Source organism: Danio aesculapii, chromosome 14, assembly GCF_903798145.1.
Source record: "Danio aesculapii chromosome 14, fDanAes4.1, whole genome shotgun sequence".
Classification (NCBI taxonomy): Eukaryota; Metazoa; Chordata; class Actinopteri; order Cypriniformes; family Danionidae; genus Danio; species Danio aesculapii.
Window position 1 is genome coordinate 9,048,627 of NC_079448.1, and position 26,569 is coordinate 9,075,195.

The 26,569-nt window shown below is 37.5% G+C and overlaps 1 protein-coding gene across 1 annotated transcript in view; it reads left to right on the forward strand.

Moving 5' to 3' along the window:
• The first annotated feature begins 12,221 nt into the window (after nt 1–12,221).
• Nucleotides 12,222–26,569, forward strand: part of gfra3 (GDNF family receptor alpha 3) — a 76,977-nt gene continuing 62,629 nt past the window's right edge. The window contains exon 1 of the mRNA XM_056472813.1: nt 12,222–12,714. Coding sequence (XP_056328788.1) covers nt 12,672–12,714 — 43 coding nt within the window. The 5' untranslated portion in view covers nt 12,222–12,671. The remainder of the gene's footprint in view (nt 12,715–26,569) is intronic.

Genomic DNA, 26,569 nt, shown 5'->3' on the forward strand with positions numbered 1-26,569 from the left:
TTGGCACCATTAACCCTTTAGATGGGCCTGTGCAAAAAAAGCAAAGTTTCTGGATTTTTATGAAGTAAAGTGAAGCAAAATTAAAGTGTGTGTCTGATTCTCAGCTCTTAGAACTACATGGAGTAAACAAAAACAAAGCCTGTGTATTTATGCACCATCAACCATGGTTATAATGGAAGTCAATGGGGCAAAAACAACCACCAACAGTAAATTGGGGAGAAAAAGTAAAAATCTGACAATGCATCAAAGGCAATGTTGTCACTAATCATTCACATGTCCAAGACTGTGATAAAAGGTAAAAATCCAGTCCACAATTACTTTTATATTGAAAATACGTCATTGTATGTGTGTTTTTAACCAAATCAGTGGCATTATTTGTGATTTGTGAATTCGATAATTAAAGAGTTATTTTAATTTAGTAGTTTTGATTCGGACTATAAAGTTGATTTAACAGATTTATGCAACATTTAAAAAAAAAAAAATATCAGATGCATTTTTACAGCAATTTAATTCAGGAGATGTTTTCATCCCGAACAAAAAAAAGGTAGTAAATTTGAACAGTGCACAAGGGTTAAAACAATATTACGTTAAAAAATGTGTGAAAATTAAAAAGCACTTGTGAAATATTTGAAAAAGAACACAGTTTTTTTTAACACGAGGGCTAATAATTTAGCCTTCAACTGCGCACCCATTTCCAGCAATCTTTAAAATATCATCTTCTGTGCTCAACAGAAGACATAATCTCCAACAGTGCTGAAACAAGTGAATGGTGAGTAAATGATGAAGAATTTCATCATCAAAAATTCATTCTGGATTCAAGCAACTACGCCTTTAAGAAGCCTTTAACGATCTGTTTTGTGTGTATTTGTGTAGCACGAAGCTGTTGTGTCTCTGAGCAAGAGACATTCAAACGGGCCGTAAACTAAACACATCTGCCAACTTCCTCTTTTGGCCTCAGGTTATCAAAGCCCTGCAAAGCCAGTGATGTATAAAAAATCAGTTCAGAGATTTTTCTCCTCCACCTTCTCTTCATATAACCTTGGAGATGAGCAAATATTTTATTCAGTGACTCTAGTCGTTTTTAATACGCGCCTCTATATTCTGGCTTATGTATGCGCGCGCCCGTTAGTTTGCATGTCAAAAATAGATTGCGAGAGATGAGAATAATGTTTATAATTGCAAAGGCCTTTGTGTTTATCTGTGTGTGCGTGTGTGTGTTTAACATGGAGAACTGGTGTAGTGTGAATTGCAGTAATTGCCTTGTTTGTTTTGTTTTGGCTGGTTCTGTGAGCTGGTAAGCCACTGCTTCACTGCCTCTGATTGTTTGTCATTTGCCATTTCAAGTGGAACTAACAAGCGTACATACCGAGTGGGATCGAGAAATTGTGTGTGCGTGCGCATTTGTAATACTCTGAAGAAAATATATTGTCTCTTTCTCTTTTTTCCCCTCTCTTCTCTCATCAAGCGAAATATTCCTTCCACCTACGGACGTTTTAATTTGTTACAACGTCCACATCTCTGTCATGTACACAGAGCTGGATGATTATATGCTGCGCGCGCGCGCGTGTGTATGTGTGTGCGCGCTTGCTTGCCTTCGCTTCAGTGTGACACCTGAGTCACTGGAAGTACATTATCGCTAATGTCCACTTCTGTGAAGTGACCTCATAAATGACCGCTCGGCTACACTGGCAGTGAGATAAGAGTCTGATAGTGGAGTGCCACTGAAAAGGTCACAGCCATCGTAAAGCAATGATGAGCTGAGCGAGGGATGAGTGGAGAGGAGAAATGGAGAAGTGGAGACGAAAGACAAACGGAACAATCTGTGAGTGGATCCAGGGAAGAATTTACAAGAAAGTCAGTCAGAAAACAAGCTGTGTGTTTAGCAAAATGGCTATTTATGAAATGCTGTATATAACTTTTGACTTTTACCAATCAAAAGCGCCCTAGCAACCATACAGACGGCCTTAGCAACCGCATAACAATGACCCTGGCAACGACTCAGAACACTCCAGTTTTGGAGAGTAGTGAACTAAAGTAGCCGCCTATATATAGATGCACATCTCATTAGTGGCTATATACATAAGTCATCTGCTTGTGTGAACGTGAATGTGCGTTTGGAGTCATAGTTATGTCTGAACATGTATATTTGCTCAAAATACAAGGTAAAAGCGGTAGTTAACATGACATTAAACAAGTTACCATAAACCTGTAATATTATGTTTAGATCTGTGAAAGGTTATTCTGTTTCGTGTGAAATTTAGATTTGAGAGTATCACAGTACTGTAAAGGATGGTTTTATACTTCTGCATCGAGCAATCGTCGTGACCCAGGGCACATGCCTTGCACGTGATCATGAATTTATACTTCTGTGTGCTGTTTGTGTTGCTCTGCAATAACATTTCTGAAACACTAGCTGGCAGTGAGGTTTTTATGTTCCTCTGTGTTGAGTTACTTTGTGCGTGTTTTGTTTTTTCTGAATGCCATCTTAATGTACAAGTAGCTAAAACTCACTCATTCAGAGGCAGGAACTGGCGTATGTGCAACAACTTTAATTATAAAGTACACACAAAAGTTTCTATATGGAGCTCCCAACACAATCTCACGGCAATTCGTAACTTTTTGATTTAGTGGCTAATTCGTACGAATTCGTACGATCTAATTCGTACAATTTGGTACGATTTGCTCATCCCCCAATGACGGTTGGGTTTAGGGGTGGGGTTAGGTGCCATGCCTCCTTTTTAAAATCGTACAATTTCGGACGACTGAACTCGTACGAATTCGTACGAATTAGCCACTAAACTGACAAAACGTAAAATACTTACGTTTTCTCGTGAGATCAGGCTGGAGCTCCTCAGCGGGGTTCCACACTTGTAAACACTCGCTCCATTGGGGGCTCGCAGCTCTCAGCCCCGCCCATACTACCAAACTGACCAAACACAGAGCTTGCGATACGTGTCGTTGCGGCATGTAGTGAAATTTTTTGAGAGGTGCGCGTCAGCCACAGCGAGAGCTATGTAAGTGCACGAAGGCTTGCACCGGTGTGGTGACAAATCGAGTCCCCCCTGCAATCGAGTCCGCTTAGGACCCCAATAGATTGCGCTAAATGCCTGATCAAAAGTGCTTTTTATAGTCTTATTGTCAGTCTTAACAAGACTTATCATATTAGTAACATTATTATCAGTAAGTACAGAAACACATAAGTATATATCAGCCCATTAAAGGTGCAGTAGGTGATTGTCTTCAGAAACATTTCTGGTTGTGCTGGTTTAAAGTCTCTTCACATTCCAATAGTAATGATTAGGGCAAATGATCTAAATGTATTTATATGTGTTTTTATATTCTGGGTAAGGCAAAAGACTATAAAATATTCATCCAATTAAAATTTGTAAGGACGACAATTCCCATAATTCTGATAAGTAACTCAAACTGTCTGTCAACAAATGGAGATTTGCACATCTGCGCACTCGTTCACGCAGATCCGCTGTTGGCACATGCGCCACTTTCACATGCACACGAAAGAGAGTGGCAGCAGTAAAATCAAATGCTGAATTCAAACTTTTTAAAATCCTGAATCAATATTGTAGTTACTTTTGCTCGCTGGAGGAAGGACGACACCATGGCTGAAGTATTTCTATTAGGCAGGTAATGTTATGTTTTAAAGCTATTTTAGTCACACAAAGCTGATGTAGATTGTTTTACGAATGGGTCATATGCACACAAGTGTTGTTCAACTGCTGAAATCTTCCAGTGAATGATTGATGTGACTATTTTCAGTTTCATAAGGTACATTTTACAGCATCGATAATGTAGATTTTTATGTAGTTTATCAACAAAACATCAGTAAATAGCGCTATTCCGCCTAGCCTGCTTTACTGAGCTGAAGTTGGTTTTATATTCACATTGGTTAATTTTTAAACAATGACAACCTGTGACGCGCTCCCTATTGTTTACCATGCTACTCTAAATATTCATGTTAATACTCTGAAACAGCACGTTAATATGGCTTAGTAATAAGTGTAATTCCTCCACTCCTCTGGCCAAGCACTAAGCCTACAGTAGTTGCTTTAGGACTAGGCATGACAGAGTGAGACCAGCGAACATTGCATGCATGAAATATTGCATGTTATGGCAAGTTTTGGTCGCTACACAACTTAAAACGTGCTAGATATTGCTATTCACCTTATTCTCCGCGTACGAGTGGGCGCAGCCATTTGAATTCACTTCCATTCATTTTTAAACGTTAAAAACAGCTCGTTTTGCTGCTTGGTGTTGCAAACTGATATTTTCTTATTATATTATTCTAATTTGTCTGTATTGTCGTGCAAACACTTGTTTGTGGAGTAAGCAGTTTAACCGTTTTCTGCCATTTATTATTCCTAGTCATTTCTCCCATAGGCAGCTGAATCGGAAGTTCTAAAACAATCGCAAAAACGCGCACACTTCCGTATTGAAGAATAAGGTCAATAATACAGTTTTTCGTTCAGAATTGTAGTATTATAAAGTACTATAAAGTTTTCTAACTGGCGCAATAGTATCTGGATGCAGTCTTTATGATGCAAGCTGAGATTGCATCACTCAGCGATGCAATCGCTGAGTGAGTTGGCACCCAACTCCGGTTTTGTTTAGGGGCGGAGTTGGGTGCCAAGCCTCCTTTTTAAAGTCCTACATTTTTGTAAGACTGAACTCATACGAACTAGCCACTAAACTGACAAACTGTAAAATAGTTACTTTTCCTTATGAGATAAGGCTGGATTCAAAGGTTTTTTCTGTTTATTTATGGTCATAAATTGAATTATTAGACCTTAAACTCTGCTCTGTCGATTTTTGATGTTGAAAATTCAACGTTGCAGTTCAACAAAAGTAACTTATGCTGTCATTTCAGTTGTTTGAAGCAATATATTAAGAAATTATATATAGAATTAAGTTCTGGCGTTTTATTTCCAGGTTTTTGGTAATGACCGTGATTTGGTTTTGTCCATATTTGACAAACGTTGTGTTATGACAGCCCAGAATTTAATAAACTACGATGGAAGCACTTTTACAGAACAAATTCCAGTATGTGCATTAAAAAAGGTCATGTGATTTTGTTATAAGAGCTAATGTGATGGAAAAAAACATGTGAATAGATAAACCAGCATCTGAAATGTTGTTTTGGTCATTCTAAAACGACACAACTGTTTCAGTATCAGTGTTATTATATTATTAATGACCTCCAGAACTGTCAAGAGTGTCTGTGCTCCGCATCTCACACCTTCAAACACCACCAGGCGTTCATTGCGTGTCGCCATTGTCTTCTGAGGCGCAAGTCATTTATTAAATAAGGAAAAGATCCACACAGCTTCTCCTACCTCAATAAAGTCACTTTTTACTGCTATTTGGCACCAGATAATCAGGAAATGAGGATTTTGTTCTCTTTGATTCGTTGGATGGAAACACTGCTTTATTCGCACGTCTTTTTTTGTGATATTCCTGTTATGCGCATAAATTTAATTGATATTTTTGGATAAAAACATAGCTAATAGGGTTGCACGGTTTACCGGTACTATGGTAGTATCGCGATACTATGGCTCCAAAATATAGGCGGTGCTACTGTAGTTTTTAATGTAGTCTACTGTAGCTATTAATGGTTTATCTACAATAGATAAACACGTTTGTGCAACAATAAACCATTTTATTTGAATAGTCTGTGGAGCCAACACAATCTCACGGCAATTCGTAACTTTTTGATTTAGTGGCTAATTCGTATGAATTCGTACAATCTAATTCGTACATTTTGGTACGATTTGCTCATCCCCCAATGACGGTTGGGTTTAGGGGTGGGGTTAGATGCCACGCCTCCTTTTTAAAATCGTACAATTCTGTTCGACTGAACTCTAAATGGACAAAACGTAAAATAGGTTTTCTCGTGAGATCAGGCTGGTGGAGCCCTTCAAGGTTGCAAAACTGTGTAGAATTCGTGCCTTTTATGGTAGTCTATTGCACGTTTTTTAACGCTTCAGATCAATTTGGTTCATTTCTGTTCCTGTAATAAGATTTATTAGCGACCACGACAATCTCTTAAAAAGAACCACTCACAAAGTGAAATGTTGAATTACTTTGGACTGAAAAAAAAAGATGAAATACCCAAAATAGCAACAGGAAACGTTGAAACAATTTTTGAGCACTTCATATAGGCTAATTTTATTGGAAAAATGCTCTTTTTGGAAGAAATTTCATTCGGTATAATTTGTATCTTTACTTTAATGTATTTTTGTTGGTTGGTTATCTATAAAATAAACAATTAATGAAAACATTAAACAAAAAAATGATGTCTGCAAAACTGTTGCAAACAATTTATTAGTGTTGAATTTAAGCCAACAAATTAAATTTAATAATGTTCAACTTAATTTGTTTGTTTAAATTCAGCCCAAATAAATAGTTTACAACCACTTAACGTAAAAAAATTTAGTAAATCCAAGGAATCATCTTTAAATAATTAATTTCAGTGTACTTATTTAAAAAAAGCGAAAACGACACAATTGTTGCGTTTTTTTTTTGGGGGGGGGGGGGGGGGGGGGGGGGGGGGCAGCTCTATTGTTTCATGTTTAATGTACTTAAATTTGTAAAAACTAATAAGTTAACTTAAGTCTTTCATGTTGCCTCAACACAAATCAATTGTGTAAAACCCAGCATTCGTTACCGTGTACATTGCTGGGTTCCAAATTATTACTTTCATATTGTCCCGACACAAATCAATTAAGTAAATTTGATTTTTTTTAGCTAATTTAGGTGGATTGAACATAAAACAATTAAGTCGTCCACACAAAACTCAAGACTGAGATTCAACTCATTTTAAATAAGCAGTTTCAACAAGCAGCAAAAATGATTTTTGAGTGTGTATATATACAGCTAAGTAAATCTCCCCCACCCCCACTCATCCCCCCCAAGAGTACATCTTTACCGCCAATTGTGATTGGGTTATAGCTTAACAACTACAGTCCTCTTTGCCAGCTGTGTGAAGATTGGGCTGGTGAGTTTTGCACAGGCAAGCACTATATACTCGCATTTTCACAGTAAAAAATCAAGTTACATCTAATCTTTGAGAAAGGGGTTATAAAAAGGCATGTCGCATTTGAAAAGGGGACAGCAAGAGTGCCCAGATTGCCTGAAAATGAGAGAGGACAAAGAAAAAAGTGAAGTGTGGCTCTCCGGCCACTAAAAAGCCCAACCAGATGGAAGCACTCAAAGTGACGACTCCGGAGCTGTGACATCATCAGGGCAATGGCTCTGTATGGCATTTACTCTGATTAGTTAAATGGCCATGATTGTCCACCCAGCAAACCACTCACACACACACACACACACACACACATAAATGACCACGCAGGCTGTTGCTCTGTGGTAATCAGCCGAATGTGTATCTACATAAGCCGACTGATTATAGCCCCAGTCAGACAACTTGGACAAATCAAATTCTCATTAAAGTTTCATTCGCAAAATCCTGAAATTGGAACAAACGCACATGCCTTGGTGTATCTCTGTGTTGTCCTGCCAGCTAAACTTAAAAAATGGAAAGTTCTCAACAGTGTTGTGTTCACGCTATCGGTCTGTCTGTGCAGTTCATCGGCCATTTGGGATTTCTCAATGTGGAGTTTTGTAAACAAACCGAAACCGAATACCCTGTGAACTCTCTCAGTGAAGTCTCATCAGCTCCCATATTTCGGTTCGACTGCACTGTTGTTTTGTGAAGAAGGAAAAACAAAATATGTATTAGCACACAGTATTATTTTATATAATTAAGGCAAGACCCTGCAGGTGAACAGTTATCATTATACTTCCCTAGTCGATTGATTACATTAAGAATTGCAAACACTTTATGGAGTACAAGTTTGGAAATGCAAATCAGGCATTATTTAATTAAATATGTGGTAATTTGCGTACATTTCTAACACGTTTGGTGGGTCTTTTATCACTCCATAATTCAGGAAATACTGCGAACAGCCAGAAAAGAATGTTAGATGAATTTTAGTAGAATTATAATCAGGCTAATTATGTACGAACATCGCTTATTTCATGAACACGAACTGTAAAAACCTATTAATATATTAAAACCTAAAAATATATTTCAACTGAAGTTCGGTTTGAGTAATGCTGAAGGGAGATTTACAGAATTATTGGCCCTCCTGAATTATTAGCCCTTACGTATATTTTTCCCCAATTCCCAAACCAGTTTAAAATGGTTTAAAAAAAGATTTTACTTGCTTTTATTCTAGCCGAAATAAAACAAATAAGACTTTCTCCAGAAGAAAAAATACTATAGGAAATACTGTGAAAAATTCCTTGCTCTGTTAAACGTCATTTAGGAAATATTTGAAAGAGAAAAGATTTTTAAAATAAATTTGACTTCAACTTTATGTGCAGGATATAACACTCATTTGGATACAATCGCAATTATACAGACATTAATTTTTAAAGTGCAACAACAACAACAACAACAACAAAGACACTTGAAGTTGTATTTTGGGAGTTTTGTTGTCACAAAAATAAATTGTAAAATTTAATAAAATTTTATTTAGCCTGAAAAAAAGACTCATGGAAAGCCTAAATGCTTGCCCAAAATGTTAAAATTAACAGGTGTTTTTGTTTTTTCATGCAATATCAGAGTAAACAGAATGGCCAATATGCACACAAACTTTTAACTTCAGTCAACCAGCCACAGGGCTTACGGTTAATTGTAATCAAAAAAGCCGAATTCGTACGAATTCGTATGAGTTCAGTCGTACGAAATTGTACGATTTTAAAATAGAGCCGTGGCACCTAACCCCACCCCTAAACCCAGCCGTCATTAGGGGATGAGCAAATCGTACGAAAATGTACGAATTAGATCGTATGAATTCATATGAATTAGCCACTTGAGAATTGCCGTGAGATTGTGTTGGACACGACTATACGCCCCCTTGTGGCAGTCACACAGAATTTCCAGTTTTGTCGTGCACCATGGGAGAGAAGCTGATTCTCCTGGTGAAGGAGTGTAAAAGCAAGAGCCTTTGTTCTCCATGCGTTCACCATGGTTGAATGAATGAATACTAGAAACTTAAAAACCTCCAAAAATTATGTGGAGACAACATTAAATAAATAATATTTTTTATTACTCATTTATAAATAGAGATATTTTTTTAATATAGACATTTTTTCATTCAAAAAATAACAAAATCGAAAATCACATCCGGTCGGCCGGACGCACGGCCTAGTCGCAGTTCAAATATTTTAACGGATCCACAGCTCAAATCGAATCTGAATTTTCTGCATGCGAAGATGATCGGAACTCCTACACAATCACTTAAAATAGCAAAGATCTAGAGAGCCACTGATGGAGAGCAGTTGACATGTATTAACAAAACAGCTGAAGAAGATTTATTTATAATTCATTAAAAAATACTGATTCAACCATTGATGAAACAAATAAAGTCTTAATTGGCGAGCCATCATTCATTCATTCTGAGCTTGAAATCCTTTTTTCAATTGTACTTATTTAACTTGTATGGTGCTTGGGACTGTATGACCCATTTTCATTGTTTATTAAAATAAAATGGATGCAAGTCAATATTTTTTTAATCTCAGACTCATTGACCTTAGCTCATTTTCTTAACATAAATCAGTAGAAATATTCAATTACCACACATCGTACCCCCCACACACATACATTTATATGACATAACAGATTATCTACTGTGTATTTTAACATACAAGTTTTGATTTTGTTGAATTAAAAACCCAGTAAGTGGCTTAATTAGAAATGAACACCACACAGGTTAGCACTGTTGCCTCACAGCAAGTAGGTCGCTGGTTAAAGTCCCAAGGCATGTTCTTGTGTTCACGTAGATTTCCTCTAGGTGCTCTGGTTTCTCTCACAATCCAAAGACACAAGCTATAGGTGAATTGACTAAATTGGCCATAGTGCATGAGTGTATGTGTGTGAATGTGAAAAGCCTTGGAGTAACAATTGATGACCAACTGAACTTCTCTGACCACATTTCTAGAACTGCTCGGTCTTGCAGATTCGCACTCTACAACATCAGAAAGGTCCGACCCTTCCTATCTGAACATACAGCTCAACTCATTGTTCAAGCTCTTGTTCTCTCCAAACTGGACTATTGCAACTCTCTGCTAGCCGGGCTACCAGCTAGTTCTATCAAACCTCTTCAGCTGCTTCAGAACGCAGCAGCACGAGTGGTCTATGATGAACCCAAAAGAGCACATGTCACTCCGCTACTCACCCGTTTGCACTGGCTGCCAGTTGCTGCCCGCATCAAATTCAAAGCTCTGATGTTTGCTTACAAAGTGACCTCTAGCTTGGCTCCTTCATATCTGCTCTCACTTCTGCAGATATATGTGCCCTCCAGAAACTTGTGTTCTGTGAATGAACGTCGCCTCGTTGTTCCATCCCAAAGAGGGAAGAAATCACTTTCCCGAACTCTCACATTCAATCTGCCCAGTTGGTGGAATGAACTCCCTAACTACATCAGAACAGCAGAGTCACTTGCTGTCTTCAAGAAACGACTAAAAACGCAACTATTTAGTCTCCACTTTCCTTCCTAATCTTCAACTGCCTCTCTGGCTATACCACTAATGGTGCCCTCTGGTGCCAAAAAAAAAAAAAAAAAAAAAAAAAAAAAAAATTTAACAAATGCTTTGCTTCTTAGACTTTACACACCTGAAACTTGTCTATAGCACTTATTCACTGTTGCTCTTATAGATGTGTAAATTGCTTCCTTGTCCTCATTTGTAAGTCGCTTTGGATAAAAGCGTCTGCTAAATGACTAAATGTAAATGTAAATGTGACAGTGTGTGGGTGTTCCCCAGTACTGGGTTGTGGCTGTGAGGGCATCAGCTGCATAAAAAACATATGCCGGAATAGTTGTGGGTTCATTCCACTGTGGGGACTCCTGATAAATAAGGGACTAAGTTTAAGAAAAATGAATGAATGAACACCACACAAGGGTTAAAAATAAATAAGTAGACTTCAGCAAATCTAAACATCTAAATGACTTTTGTTACGATATAAATCAATTAAACGTAGAAAATGTCAAACTATATATTTGAATAAGATATCCTCTAATGTTCCTAAATAAACGCTTACAGTAACAACAAATATTCTACTCTGAAGAACCTGTAATGGGACATTAAGACAGATTTTAGAACTATACAGGCCTACTCAGTTAATAGATAAAAGGACATTCATGCAAACTTCTCTAACTTGAATGTTCTTAAACAAATCAAATATTGATGACGTTTCCATATTGCTTGCAAAAAAGGATTGTTTACTTAAAGGGAACAATCTTTAAAGTTCACCTTAAAATTGTATTTCTGTCACTCGTTACTCACCATCAGGTTGTTCCAATCCTGTATACATTTCACTGTTCTGCTGAACACAAATGAAGATATTTGGAAGAATGTTGGCAACAAAACTGATCTCTCAACACATGTATTGCCATAGTAGGAAAATAAATACAGTGGCAGTAAATGGGTGGTGAGATCAGTTTAGTTATTGACATTCTTCCAAATATTGTCCCTCTTTGTTCTGCAGAATAATAATATTTAGAAATTTAACAACCTGAAGGCGATGGGTGGGTGGAATATCTTTTTAACATTTGCAAAATCTATGAAAAACATTTCTTAAAATGTCACAAAGTGAGCATTTAAAAAACTTTCAGAAATTCAGTTTTTTAAAAAAAGTTCTTTACGACATTTTATACACACAATAAAGGTCCATTAGTTGCTTTTATTTTAATATTTTGTGCAATGGTAAGTTTTATTAATAATAAATTATCTGTTTTAGAGCCATAAGTGCTAATAAAGAACATTTACTGTATTTTTAAAAGTGTAGATTAGGCCCATTAAACATTTAAGAACCATGTATATTCATGTCTTTATAATCATATATGAAATCTTTCTTTTTTGCAGAATGCACAGTTTAACAGATCTGTCCACTTCATTTTTGAAAATCGCCGTAACATTTCCTACATGCTGAAAGAATCACTTGCAAACTTGGATAGTTGCAGCGCAGGCTGAATATGTGTAGCCTATAGGAGCAGCGACTCTGCTCTCCAGAAGGCTGGTCAGGGATTTTGCATGGATGCGCCTGCGAACGCTCGAGCCAATCACAGGGAGGCAGATGCATGTAAAATTCGCCGCTGAGTTTGAGGACTGGAGTGAGCACATTGTGCTGTGGGACAGCAATAGTCAAGCATCTGGGGTCGCGCTCACATATATTAAACTGATGCGCACTAATGCGCACACTGGCACATCTGACGCGCGCCTGTGGTTACGCGTCTATCATGGTGGTACGCGTTTGAATCGAGGATTATTATTTTAAAAAGACTCCGATCGTGACTATAACGGACATCTACTGCTTAGTGCGCTTGACAGTTTGTAATTCCCCTTGTTTGCTGTATATTATCATTGCTCTGACGCCTCTTACGCGTTCTGATTTCGCACAAGTTTTTATTTTTGAGTTGGAATTGATTCTCGGACACATCGCTTTCGGAGATTTCTATCAGTCGGACGGCGGTCCTCTTGTATGGATGTAGTGAGTCGGACTGAGTCGGACCGATCCGGGGGTTCCAGACGCGCTTCCCCGAGATTCCCCAGCAGCATCACCGTCCAGCCGAGCGCATCCAGCAGCAGGCGACATGATCCTTCTGGGAATACTTCTAAATCTGTTCGTCATTAAGGGTAAGACTCTTAAAAACAGCCTCCGTTACTTATTTTTGACACATCAGGGTCACGCTTTACCCGGGAATGTTTATGCAGTATATGACATTAACTATTTACGTTGCATATTTACGTAAGTAATGAATTAAATGAACAACGCGCGCACATGTGATTATTTTGTAGAGCTGCCAAATACACTTGTATAACTATTTTAGATATTTCATATTCATAATGTGGCGTGAAGTGTTATGGATATACAGATTTGTAGTCAAATGGAGTTTAAGTGGAACTAAATAGAGCGATTACTAAAACAAAACCATGGTGTTACAATTTAAAGGATAGATAGATAGATAGATAGATAGATAGATAGATAGATAGATAGATAGATAGATAGATAGATAGATAGATAGATAGATAGATAGATAGAAATTTATTTATGTGAATGACTATTTGGGGATAAAGCTAAATGTGTAAATAGGATTTTTACGCTTTAAAATTGGTTTGTTTTAACCCAATGTTGGGTTAAATGTGGACAAACCCAACCACTGGGTTTAATAAAAAAAATCTTTATATATATTTGACCCAACATTGGGTTAAAACAACCCAGCATTTTTAGAATGTACTGTAATAGGACCATAATATTGCAATTTTTTAAGATACTACAGCAAAACCATAGAATTAAAGAGATAGATAGATAGATAGATAGATAGATAGATAGATAGATAGATAGACAGAACTATAGATAGATAGATAGATAGATAGATAGATAGATAGATAGATAGATAGATAGATAGATAGACAGACGTGTGAGGATGCGCAGTAACAGCCAGACATACTGTAAAACACCAAACACACCACAATGCATGATTAACTTGACTATAAAGAAGATTTACACCATATAAAACACAATCATATAGATCAAATGAGAATAAGCATCCTAGATGTCTTATACAAGAGTCCACCATACACAATTTCTATATCATTGGACGTACATTAGATGATTCATATTGTGCATGAATTATATTGTTCTGCATCAAAAACACATGGAAAACCAGAACAGGAGAGATTAAATAACAATTGCATGGAAACTTGCTGCACAGGTGTGTTTTCGAGTGACCGCTGTGCCATGTGCTTGTGCTGAAACAATAGAAAGGGCTTCATTTTCTAGAGTGCTTTACGCTGAGCACAACAGATGTGTCTGTCACTCCATACTCTTATACTAGCTTATTATGCTTGACAACTACCATACACTCTTAGGAAATATCACAAATAATGTTATGCTATATCCAGCACGTATAACAACAGTACAACTTCTTATGTTGGAAGAAATTACATGAACCATTTGTTTCATTTGCTGTGGACGAGCTTTAGGAAACCTATTTTTCATTGTTGATTAATTACAGTAATGTAAATTGTAATTTTTTTGACTCTCAGTATTTGAATGAACTATATATATATATATATATATATATATATATATATATATATATATATATATATTTCAGTCAATTAGATGTGCTTTAGCAGCTCTGTCTTTATTTTCTTTACACCTTTTGATCGCAGCTGCATAATAGTTTTAATATCACAAACATTACAGGAGCTCCTCTGAGCACGATAATCCGCGCAGGCCAGGTCTAAAAATATAATTCTGTCAGCAAATAACACTATGTTATGAGACATCTGTCACAGTCAATATTATCCTAATTATGTGATGGCAAGAACACACACACACAGAGACAAACAGAGATAGATTAGATTGGTAAAGGGCAGCTCCATAGTGTCCCTGTAGCACAGCAACCAACATTTGAGGGATGTGGGACTTTCTTTTTCCCCACCTGGGACGGCACGGTGCAATATTGCAAGTGTCTTGTGCGAGTGCTTTGTAGCCCAAGTGGCATTCATCATCATGAGTGGTGTTTGTCGCACCCTGGTGCCATGAGAACACGCTGTAATGCGCGCTCTGATCGACAGGTTTATTTATTAGCTGTGTTAATGATTGCAGATTTGATGTGCTCACTCGTGCTGTGTGTATCCCCGGGGGTCGGGTCGTATATCAGCCGCATGAAAACGCAAAGGGACCCCCTGACGGAGATCAAGTAGCAAAAAGATTTAATTTCCACAGTGTATTTGCATAAAGATACGGATGCTTGAAGATGCTTTTAAGAGGCCACCTGAGGTGGAAAGATGTGTGCAAACATGAAATCTCAGATGGACCCCAGTTTTGTAGAAATCCTCACAGTTGGATGAACTTCTAAAAACGGTGAAAGGAAAACATGGAAAAAGACAAAACTAGGACCAAAATAATCAAATATTCATTAATTATATTAGGCTGAAGAGAGAAAGATGTCAAACGTACTTATCCATTGTATAAAAAATACTATTGTTGTCATGATAGTGGAATTTCTAACTTTGAGATAATATCTTAAAAATATCAGTGATATACACTCATCGGCCACTTTATTAGGTACACCTTACTAGTACCGGGTTGGAACCCTTTTTGCCTTCAGAACTGCTTAATCCTTCGTGGCATAGATTCAACAAGGTACTGGAAATATTCCTCAGAGATTTTGATCCGTATTGACATGATAGCATCATGCAGTTGCTGCAGATTTTGTCGGCTGCACATCCATGATGTGAATCTCCCCTTCCACCACATCCCAAACAAACTCTATTGGATTGAGTTGTGGTGATTGTGGAGGCCATTTGAGTACAGTGAACTCATTGTCATGTTCAAGAAACCAGTCTGAGATGATTCGCGCTTTATGACATGGTGCGTTATCCTCTGGAAGTAGCCATCAGAAGATGGATACACTGTGGTCATAAAGGGATGGACATGGTCAGCAACAATACTCAGGTAGGCTGTGGTGTTGACACGATGCTCAATTGGTACTAATGAGCCCAAAGTGTGCCAAGAATATATTCCCCACACCATTACACCACCACCACCAGCCTGAACCGTTGAAACAAGGCAGGATGGATCCTTTCATGTTGTTGACGCCAAATTCTGACCCTACCATCCGATTGTTGCATCACAAATCGAGACTCACCAGACCAGGCAACATTTTTTCCATTCTTCTGTTGTCCAATTTTGCTGAGCCTGTGTAAATTGTAGCCTCAGTTTACTGTTCTTAGCTGATAGGAGTGGCACCCGGTGTGGTCTTGTGCTGCTGTAGCCCATCCGCCTCAAAGTTCAACGTGCTGTGCGTTCAGAGATGCTCTTCTGCATACTGAACTGCATATTTCAACTGCAGCAGATCGTCTTGACCAAGTCTACATGCCTAAATGCATTGAGCTGCTGCCATGTAATTGGCTGATTAGAAATTTGCGTTAACGAGCATTTGGACAGGTGTACCTAATAAAGTGGCCGGTGAGTGTAATTTCTAATTCAACTGGGCCTCATCCCACAGATTCTTCAAAAAATGTGAGCTATATTTAAATGTAGTAATAAAGAAAATTAAATGCAAATCAATCTCCATTGTAAAAAATACTGGGTTCCACACAATTGATTTGTATTGGGATAACATGAAGGAATTAATTTAACTCATTACTTTTTACTCATTACACTTTACTATTTAACTCATTACTCAATTTTACTCCTTACAAATTTAAGTAGATTGAACAAAAAAATTTAAGTTGTCCCCCAGAAAACTCAAGAATTGTGTTGTTTCAGCTCATATTAAATACGTGGTTCGAACAAACAGCAAAGAAAGTTTGTTTTTGAGTGCAGAGCAGTTTTTGTTGTGATTGTCTCTGTTAACATGATATTCCCATTTTAGGAAGCCAAACTATACCCAAATAACATAAGTACATAACAAAATAAAGGATTGAAATTAAATCGGCGATCATTGTCTTGCACGAAACAATGTAGTCTAATATTTAAAGGGTTAGTTCACCCAAAAGGGATCATTTACACACCCTTTACCTGCCACAAACCTTTTTAGAGTCTGTTTACCACAGAATAAATTATTTTGAGAAATGTTGGGAACCACTCACTTCCATAGTATTTGATTTCCTACAATTGAAGACAATGGTTTCTAACATTCTTCAAGATATCTTCTGTCATGTTCACCCGACAAAAAAACTCAAACTCGACCAAAAAAAAAAAAAAACTAACAAACAAAGGTTTGGAACCACTTGAGGCTGAGTAAATAATGAGATTTTTTTAGGTGAACCATTTTTTTCATTTAAGATTCCAACATTTTGAAATACTAGTAACATTTCACAGCTTCCAACTTATAATAAATGATGATCAACAAAACAAAGATCTAAATGTAGGTCTCCATGATGGTCTAATGCTATGTTTAAAACTGACAGACAGCAGCATCTATTATTAGGCTGTGGACTCTTTATAAGCTAATGCCTGAACTCAATGTACTGATGCACATGTGACTTGTTTCTCAGCTGTTTACATTCACTTCAGACAAAACTGCCTGAATTTATTAGGATGCAAGCCAAGAAGGCTATTTATACTTCATTTGACATATATTTATATATTTGAAGTGTAAAAAAGGAGATGTGTGCTCTGTGTGCATGCATATAGACAACAATACACAAGCACTGAGTTCCATATTGCATCTTCTTGCATTAAATGGATTAGTTTCAATAAGTCAACGCATTTATTGTGAGCAAAGTCACACTGAACTACTGTAAATACCAGATAAATGAAAGTGAAAGTGCTGTGGGACAGAATAGACTGTGGTGGGCTATAACACCATAACAAAACGCTTCATCTGGACTGAATGAGACAAGCGTTGCTGATTGAGTGGCAGGTATGGACAAGTAGGACTGTAGTGTGTGTGATCTCACCTTTACAAGAGTAAAGTTTATTTGAAGAGTTCAGATACAAAAACCTAAAAATTGTATTCTAAAAAGAGCAGGAAAATCTTAATTTCACCTTAAAGGCAATGGAAAGATCATATTGTTTACCATAAATATAAATTTATTGAACCTACACACAGGAACCTGAAGAGAATGCTCATTTTAGAAGGAATTTTGAGATGACAGTTTTGGTTTTTGCATATGAACTCTTTATTTAGTATGTGTATAAATACTGCTGAACAGCGATCACCTTCTAAATATTCAGTATTGATATAATATCTGTCCTTGGACCAGTTTGGGCTCTTGGGGGCCCCTTGCCCTTCAGCTGCAGGGTCTCTGACCCCAGCAGGTTGCCCCAGGGGCCAGCCACTCTCCCTGGGTGGCAGTTTGGGCTCTTAAGGGCCCCTTGTCCTCCAGCTGCAGGGTCTGTGACCCCAGCGGGCTGCCCCAGGGGCCAGCCACTCTCCCTGGGTTGTAGTTTGGGCTCTTTAGGGCCCGTTGTCTTCCAGCTGCAGGGTCTGTGACCCCAGCGGGCTGCCCCAGGGGCCAGCTACTGTCCCTGGGTGGCAGTTTGGGCTCTTAAGGGCCCCTTGCCCTTCAGCTGCAGGGTCTCTGATCCCAGCAGGCTGCCCCAGGGGCCTGCCACTCTCCCTGGGTTGCAGTTTGGGCTCTTAAAATTTTTGGAAATTGAGATTCATGCATTATCGGAAAGTTGAAAAAAAAGTAAGCTTTTAATTGTTGTGTGGTTTATTATCGTAGGACAATATTTGGCTGATTTGAGATACAATACTTAATAATAATCTGGAATCTGAGGATTTAAAAAAACTAAATACTGAGAAAATCGCATTTAAAGTTGTTCAAATGATGTTCTCATTAATGCACAATACTAATCAAAAACTGAGTTTGATATATTTACAGTGGGAAATTTACAAAAATGCCTTAATGGGACATGATCTTTGCTTAATATTCGAATCATTTTAGACATAAAAGAAAAAATCGACAATTTTAATCCATAAAATGTTTTCTTGGCTATTGCCCAAAAAACACTCATGCAACACAAGACTGGTTTTGTAATCCAGGGTCACATATTTCGAAATATCAATATTTTTGTCACTACTAAAGCATCTATAAAATCCTCTAAATAGATGAACAGATTTAGGCCAGCAGGGGATGCTCAACCTGCGGTCTGTGTGAGTCCTAATGCCCCAGTATAGTGAAGGGGACACTATACTGTCAGTGAGTGCCGTCTTTCAGATGAGGTATTATCCTAACTCTCTGTGGTCATTAAAAATCCTATGGCACTTCTCCTGGCCAAATTCCTTCCATTGGCCCTTACCCATCATGGCCTCCTAATCATCTCCATCCACCGAATTGGTGGATCTCTCCCAGGCCACCCCCCTGTGCACGGCCCTGATCTCTCCACTCCACCAATAGCTGGTGTCTAGTGAGCATACTGGCGCTGTTGTCCTGTGGCTGCTGTCACAGCATCCAAGTGTATGCTGCACACTTGTGGTGGTGTGGAGAGGCCCCCCCCCCCATGATTGTGAAGCACTTTAGGTGTATGGCCATAAACAATAAATAAACTATATAATATGTACATTACTTACTTACTTACTTTCACAAATAAACACTACCCGGCAAGCGTTTTTTGTTTAAAAAAAAGATGTCTAATAGATGTCTAATAGATGTATAAACATAGTCGTCTTGGCTAAAACAAGACTAAACTTGGGCTGTCAGTGATATCTAATAGACGTCTAAGAATAGGCCAAAACTAGACTAGTCATCAAATAAACAGAAATGAACGACTACACATATACAGTCTGTCTAATCTGTCTATTTGACGACTAGTCTAGTTTTGGGCCATTCTTAGATGTCTATTAGATTTTACTAACAGCCCAAGTTTAGCCTTGTTTAAGCCAAGCTGTCTACGTTTAGATGTCTATTAGATGTCTAATAAATATAAAATTGTTTGCTGGGTAATAAGTGATCAATATTTAAAGCATTTACATTTGGCCAAGCATATTTGCTTGACGTGAGAACCAATGAGGTTCTACATGTGCTTGAAGTTTCCACCACCCTGTGTGCATGAAAAATGACAGATTTTTCCTTTTGCAAAAAGAAAATACTCGCTTGAGGTGATTTTAGACTTGCTTGAGGTGCGACAAAGGGTTAATGTGAATAATGATAGGTGAAAACACAAATTTGCAGAATAAACTCTGATGTAGCCAATCAGATGTCTCTATTAAGCTTGTCTTGTTTACTGTTGGTTACCAGATTACCAATACTACAGTCAACTGCTCTAACAACTTGACAGAACAATGTTAGGATCGAAACCCATATGTTTAAGCTCCTGTGAGAACCAAAGAGTTTTATGTTTGCTGATCAATGTTTATAAAAGCCTAAATTAAATATGATGACCACATCAAGGGATCATGTCTCTTTAGAAGTCTAGCATTAAACCGCATGATCCATTTGGCTTTACTTTATGACCTATTTATGAACATTTCGAAGCATCAGACTTTTGCTTGGTCAGACTTTCAGTAGGAGAATACAAATGGCTCAGATGTGATTTCAAGTAACGTTATTTATGGGTGACGCTTTAAAACAATGGTCTCAAACTCAATTCCTGGAGGGCCGCAATTCTGCATAGTTTAGCTCCAAACACCTCCAGCTCACACCTGTTTAATAGTCTCTAGTAGTCTTGAACTAGAGTTGGGTCGATAGACGATGCCATCAAAATCCCTGAGAGCAGTGCCCATCAGACAGTTTATCAAGGATGTACCGCTGAATCACTTCTCACTATAGTTGTTAAACGTGATATTTAATTAATCTTGTCTCTATCTAACAACTCTTCGGTCTTTTGAATTTATTAGGTAACGTGTCACAGCGTCAGTACACTGCTTCAGTCTTTCACTTTCAAGCTTGTACTTAGTCATTTTAGCTAAAACCTCAGATACTGTTGGTTGGTTCCTGTTGGTTGTGCAGCTTTTTTATCAAGCAAGTTTGTCGACGTCATTATAACGACACAGATCACTCTGCCTATTCATGCAAGAGTCCCGCAGAAAAACTGATTCACAGGTGGTAATTTGTGTGTAACTTATCTTTATTTATTCATGATTTGTTTTTTTGGGTAAAATAAGTACCATGTGGGTCAAATAGTTGAAATAGTAATCTACAAATAATTAATCTGTTATGAATAAACTAATTATTCATAAATAATTAATTCACCGATGCATCATCCATCATGATGTTTCACATTAGACATCATAAGACGCCAAATTGGTCGACATCGCCCAACCCTAGCTTGAACTTTCAAATTATTTGAATCAGCTGTGTTTGATTAGGGTTGGAGCAAAACTGTGCAGAGCTGCGGCCTTTCCAGGAATCCAGTTCGAGACCTATGCTTTAAAATAATGGTCTGTTAGTTAATGTGTTTACTAACATGAGTACAATCTTGGACAGCATTTATTAATCATAGTTCAGCATTTACTAATGTATTATTAAAATCTAAAGATGTGCTTATTAACATTAGTCAACTTTTATTTTCATTGACTAATGTTAACAAAGAAGAAAATCGTGAAATAAATGTATTGTTTGTTACCAACATTAATTAGCGCACCATTATTTAAAAGTGTTTCTAATTTATGTTGCAAAGATGAAAAATCAAAGTCTGACAGGTTTGAAACAACATGAGCTCAAGTGAATAATGACAGAATTCTACTTTCAGTGTGAACTAACCCTTTAATAACACCAGCGTCCGTGAGAAGTGTCCTTCAGGCAGGTGTGCGCATGTGAGGACTCGCGCCAGCCACAAACACAGGTGTGTTTGGGAAAAGGTGCGTGCGCGCAACTCTGGACTTTGGCAGCCTCGACTCATTTGCCAGCGACAGATGCTGACAGGTCTGGGAAAAACAAGCCTGGCACAAAGCATTCTTCCTTGATTTTGCTTTTACCCAAATGAGTTTATTTTTTTTTAGAAAAACACAAGCTGCACAAGTTATGGGATGTTTAATACACACAAGTGAACCAGGCTTTGTCAGCGCATACACTAATTGCATGGAGAAAAATATGCCATAATGGACTCGGACGCATCCCAGCCAAGGACATACCCAGGGACAGTCTAATTACACGGACATTTTTTTAGCGAATCAAAGAGGAGTCGTTAGAACACAGGTTCAATAAACCACTAGGGACTAGTTAACATAAAAGGTAATCTTCCCTCCGGGCATGTTTTCTTCACATACGAGGGGACGTTTAGGGTCTTTTCAGGGTCGTGTGTGTGTTTTGTTGATAACCAGGATTTGGAAAGGCAAACACAGTGACGGCAGATGGTGTTGGACTCTCTCGCCTCGACTGGAAGATTCAAGCCAAGCGACAGAATCAGAAAGTGCGCGCACGAGCATGTGTGTGTGTGTGTGCTGTGCTCAAACACGGTTTTTATGATGATGTTGTAGCCAATTTTCATTAAAGGAGCTGAGCGCTGTGATTTAGTGACGAGGGCCGTCTCAGCATCACGTCCCTGCGGTGAACTCCTTCCTCCCGGGGCTCTCGGATTGTCTTCCGTTTCTCCTCACTGTCAATCAGACGGGGGCCATCCGACCCGCTTCTTTTAATACCACCGCCATGCTTTGATGTGACGTGTCACCAATAGTGAATAGATACGCCGCTCTGACCCACATTTGACAAAACCCTCAATGCAGCAAATAACAGTGTGCACTGAAAGTCTATATACGGCAAACAGCAGTGCATCTACTGTCAGAAAGACCCTCAAATACATCATTAAAGGGATGGTTCACTAAAAGAGTTGCAGTTTACTCACTCTCAAGTGGTTTCAGACCGATATGAGTTTCCTTTTCCTGTTGAACACAAAAGAAGATATTTAGAAAAATGTTAGAAACTGGTTAACATTGCCTTAATAGTAAGAAAACAATACTGTGGATGGTTACAGGTTTTCAACATTTTTAAAAATAATATTTTTTGTCTTTAACCAAAAAAAAAAGCAAAAATATAACCTCAAATAGCTTTGTGACAACGCAATGGACACCTTAATGTCAAAATGACATCAAATTGACATTGAGCATGACATCAAAACACATAAAAGATGTAAGGCAAGGGTATTTATACAGCACATCTCATACAGAGTGGTATTTCAATTTGCTTTACATAAACAGGAATAAAGAGACAAGTATAAATAAAAGAACAACAAATAAAATAAAAACAGATGAAAACAGCGTAGAGATAGTTTTCCATATTCCAAAACACCGGTGTATCAAATTTTCATACTTTACTCTGGGACTTCCCCATTCTGGTGATCACCCCTCCCCCCTCTGTGGACTTTTTCGGTACGTATTAATCTATTGGACATCTCCAACAGATTTGATTTTTCGCCTATGATCGAAAAGTTAAGCTTTACAGCTGTTATTATGTGCCCCCCCAATTTCAACTTTCTTCTATAGGTAAATCTCACGGCCCTTGATTTGAACCCTCTCTCGGTAGTAAATCGCTTTAGCTAGCCAAATGTAATAAAAGGACCCCCTGCAACAGTTATCTGTGGCAAGTCATCGTCTCGGATCTCACTTATATTAATTACGCTCCTATCCCACAGAGACAGATCTACCAGTATGGTGATTTGACCCAAGTTAAAATCTTTAACTGCCCAATCAGATACATAAACAAGAAATAAAATAGACAAGTACATAAAAAAAAAAAAATATATATAAAAACATATTTAAAATGTGTTAAAACAGGTTATAAAAGAATGAAAAAGAAAAGAAAGACATAATAGTGCGATCTGTGAGGCGTAGCACAGTGCTCATTCAGTAAAGGCACAGCTGAACATATGTATTTTCAGTCTTAATTTGAACATGCCTAATGTTGGAGCACATCTGATCATTTCTGGAAGCTGATTCCAGCAGCGAGGAGTGCAGTAGCTGAAAGCCGATTCACCCTGCTTTGACTGAACCCTTTTCTAGTTTATATGATCTTAGTGATCTGTGGTTTGTATTCAGTGAGCATTTCTCTAATGTATTGAGGTCCTAGGCCATTTAGTGATTTATTGACAATTAGTAATACTTAAAAATCTGTTCTGAGTGTAACTGGGAGCCAGTGTAAAGACCTGAGGACAGGTGTGATGTTCTCTGATTTTCTGGTTCTGGTCAGAATCCTGGCAGCAGCGTTCTGGATGAGCTGCAACTGCCTGACTGTCTTTTTTGGGAAGGCCCTTCAGGAGTCCATTACAGTAATCCGTCCTGCTGCTGATAAAAGCATGAACAGGTTTCTCAAAGTCCTCACTGGAAACAAAGCATCTAATTCCTGCAATGTTTTTGAGATGACAGTACGCTGATTTACTAACTGCTTTGACATAACTACTGAAACTCAGATCTGACTCCAGAGTCACACCAAGACTCTTGACCTTATTTTTTGTTTGTTGACCCTTAGAGCCAAGGTACGTATTCACCTCGAGAACCTCATCTCTGTTCCCAAACGCAATGACTTAAGTTTTCTCTTTGTTTAACTGAAGAAAGTAATAGATTTGACGTCAAAATCTTGATGTTTATTGGACGTTCACACATTGATGTCAATTTGACCACTAAAATAACGACACACAAACTATTAGCTATAACAAGAAATGTTTTATTTATTATCTGAAAGCGTCAATTCTAAATTCCCATTATTTTTTTTTAGAATGTAAACTACCCCAGCAGACACACAGAACCATAAGACGTTAACATTAGGTTAGATTTAGGTCACCATTGTCTAAGGACAACATTATTTTAGTTGTTCACCAGCATGGACCACGCCACACTTTTAAGCTAGACTTTGTTGTAGGGATGAAAGGGATGGTAAGGGAACAGTGGGATGAAGGGGAATGGAAGTAAGAGGATAAACAGTGAACAGCTAGGTATGTTGATCAGGCGTCCTACGATGATGTCTAGAGACTCAGAATGGGGGTTCCGTCTCTATAATATTTTGGTTGAGTGATTGGACCCCCCAAATCAACCTAGGAGGGATTGTTAATGGCAAGCAAGGAAATAGAAGGAGGGAGGGTGGGTTCAAGCGAATGAGAAGAACAGTGCTAGAGGGCTGGTCTGCCTTAAATAAGTTTTAGGAAGTAGGTGATTAGTTAAGGAGGCGTGGTCCCACTGCCAAACCTTTGTTAATAATTAATTAATTAATTTTCTTTTCGGCTTAGTCCCTTTAATAATCAGGGGTCGCCACTGCGGAATGAACCACCAACTCATCCAGCATATGTTTTACACAGCGGTGCCCTTCCAGCTGTAACCCATCACTGGGAAACACCCATACACTCTCATTCATACACATACGGACACCTATAGCGCATGTCTTTGGACTTGTGGGGGAAACCGGAGCACCCGGAGGAAACCCACAAACATAAACACAAACCAAAACACAAACAGATGTTTAATTACAGACATTTACCGTAAAATAACAGAAGTTAAATTACAGACATTTACCATAAAAAACAGAAGTTAAATTACTGACATTTACCGTAAAATAACAGACTTTAAATTACAGATATTTACCGTAAAATAACAGATGTTTAATTACAGACATTTACCGTAAAATAACAGACGTTAAATTACAGACATTTACCATAAAATAACAGAAGTTAAATTACTGGCATTTACCGTAAAATAACAGACTTTAAATTACAGACATTTACCGTAAAATAACAGACGTTAAATTACATTTACCGTAAAATAACAGACGTTAAATTACAGACATTTACCGTAAAATAACAGACGTTAAATTACATTTACCGTAAAATAACAGACGTTAAATTACAGACATTTACCGTAAAATAACAGACGTTTAATTAGACATTTACCATAAAATAACACATTTAATTACAGACATTTACCATAAAATAACAGACGTTAAATTACAGACATTTACCATAAAATAACAGACGTTTAATTACAGACATTTACCATAAAATAACAGACGTTTAATTACAGACATTTACCATAAAATAACAGACGTTTAATTACAGACATTTACCGTAAAATAACAGACGTTTAATTACAGACATTTACCATAAAATAACAGACGTTTAATTACAGACATTTACCATAAAATAACAGATGTTTAATTACAGACATTTACCATAAAATAACAGACGTTAAATTACTGACATTTACCATAAAATAACAGAAGTTAAATTACAGACATTTACCATAAAATAACAGAAGTTAAATTACTGATATTTACCGTAAAATAACAGACGTTTAATTACAGACATTTACCGTAAAACAACAGACGTTTAATTACAGACATTTACCGTAAAATAACAGACGTTTAATTACAGACATTTACCATAAAATCAGACGTTTAATTACAGACATTTACCGTAAAATAACAGACGTTTAATTACAGACATTTACCATAAAATAACAGAAGTTAAATTACAGACATTTACCGTAAAATAACAGACGTTTAATTACAGACATTTACCGTAAATTAACAGACGTTTAATTACAGACATTTACGATAAAATAACTGAAAAATTAAAATTTCCTTAAATTGAAATTTCCGGTAAATTTCTGTAATTTACCGTCTGTTATTTTACGGTAAATTTAGTTATTTTAATGGCCGTTATTTTACGTTTTTTAACCGGTACCCTAGCTGTCAGAAAAAAAGTAAAATAACAAATTTTTTTTACAGTGCACCATAATAATGACAGAAAAGAAAACCAGCCGACACACAACATTATATTATGTTAATATGAAGTTAGATTAAGTCACCAGTGTCTTAGGACAATGTTATTTTGACGTCCAATAACGACGTGAAATGACGATGATATTTTGTTGATTTTTGGTTGTGTGGAAAGTGACCAAAATCCAACGTCGAGCCAACATATTAAACCAACATCATATTTGAGATCAAATACTGACATTTATTCGTCAGGTATGGCAACCATAATCTAATGCCTGATAGACGTCATATTGGTAACGTCCACACAACATCAAGCTGTAGCAACATTAGACGTTGATATTTTGTTGTTTTTAGGTTGCGTTGGAAATTAATCAAAATGCAA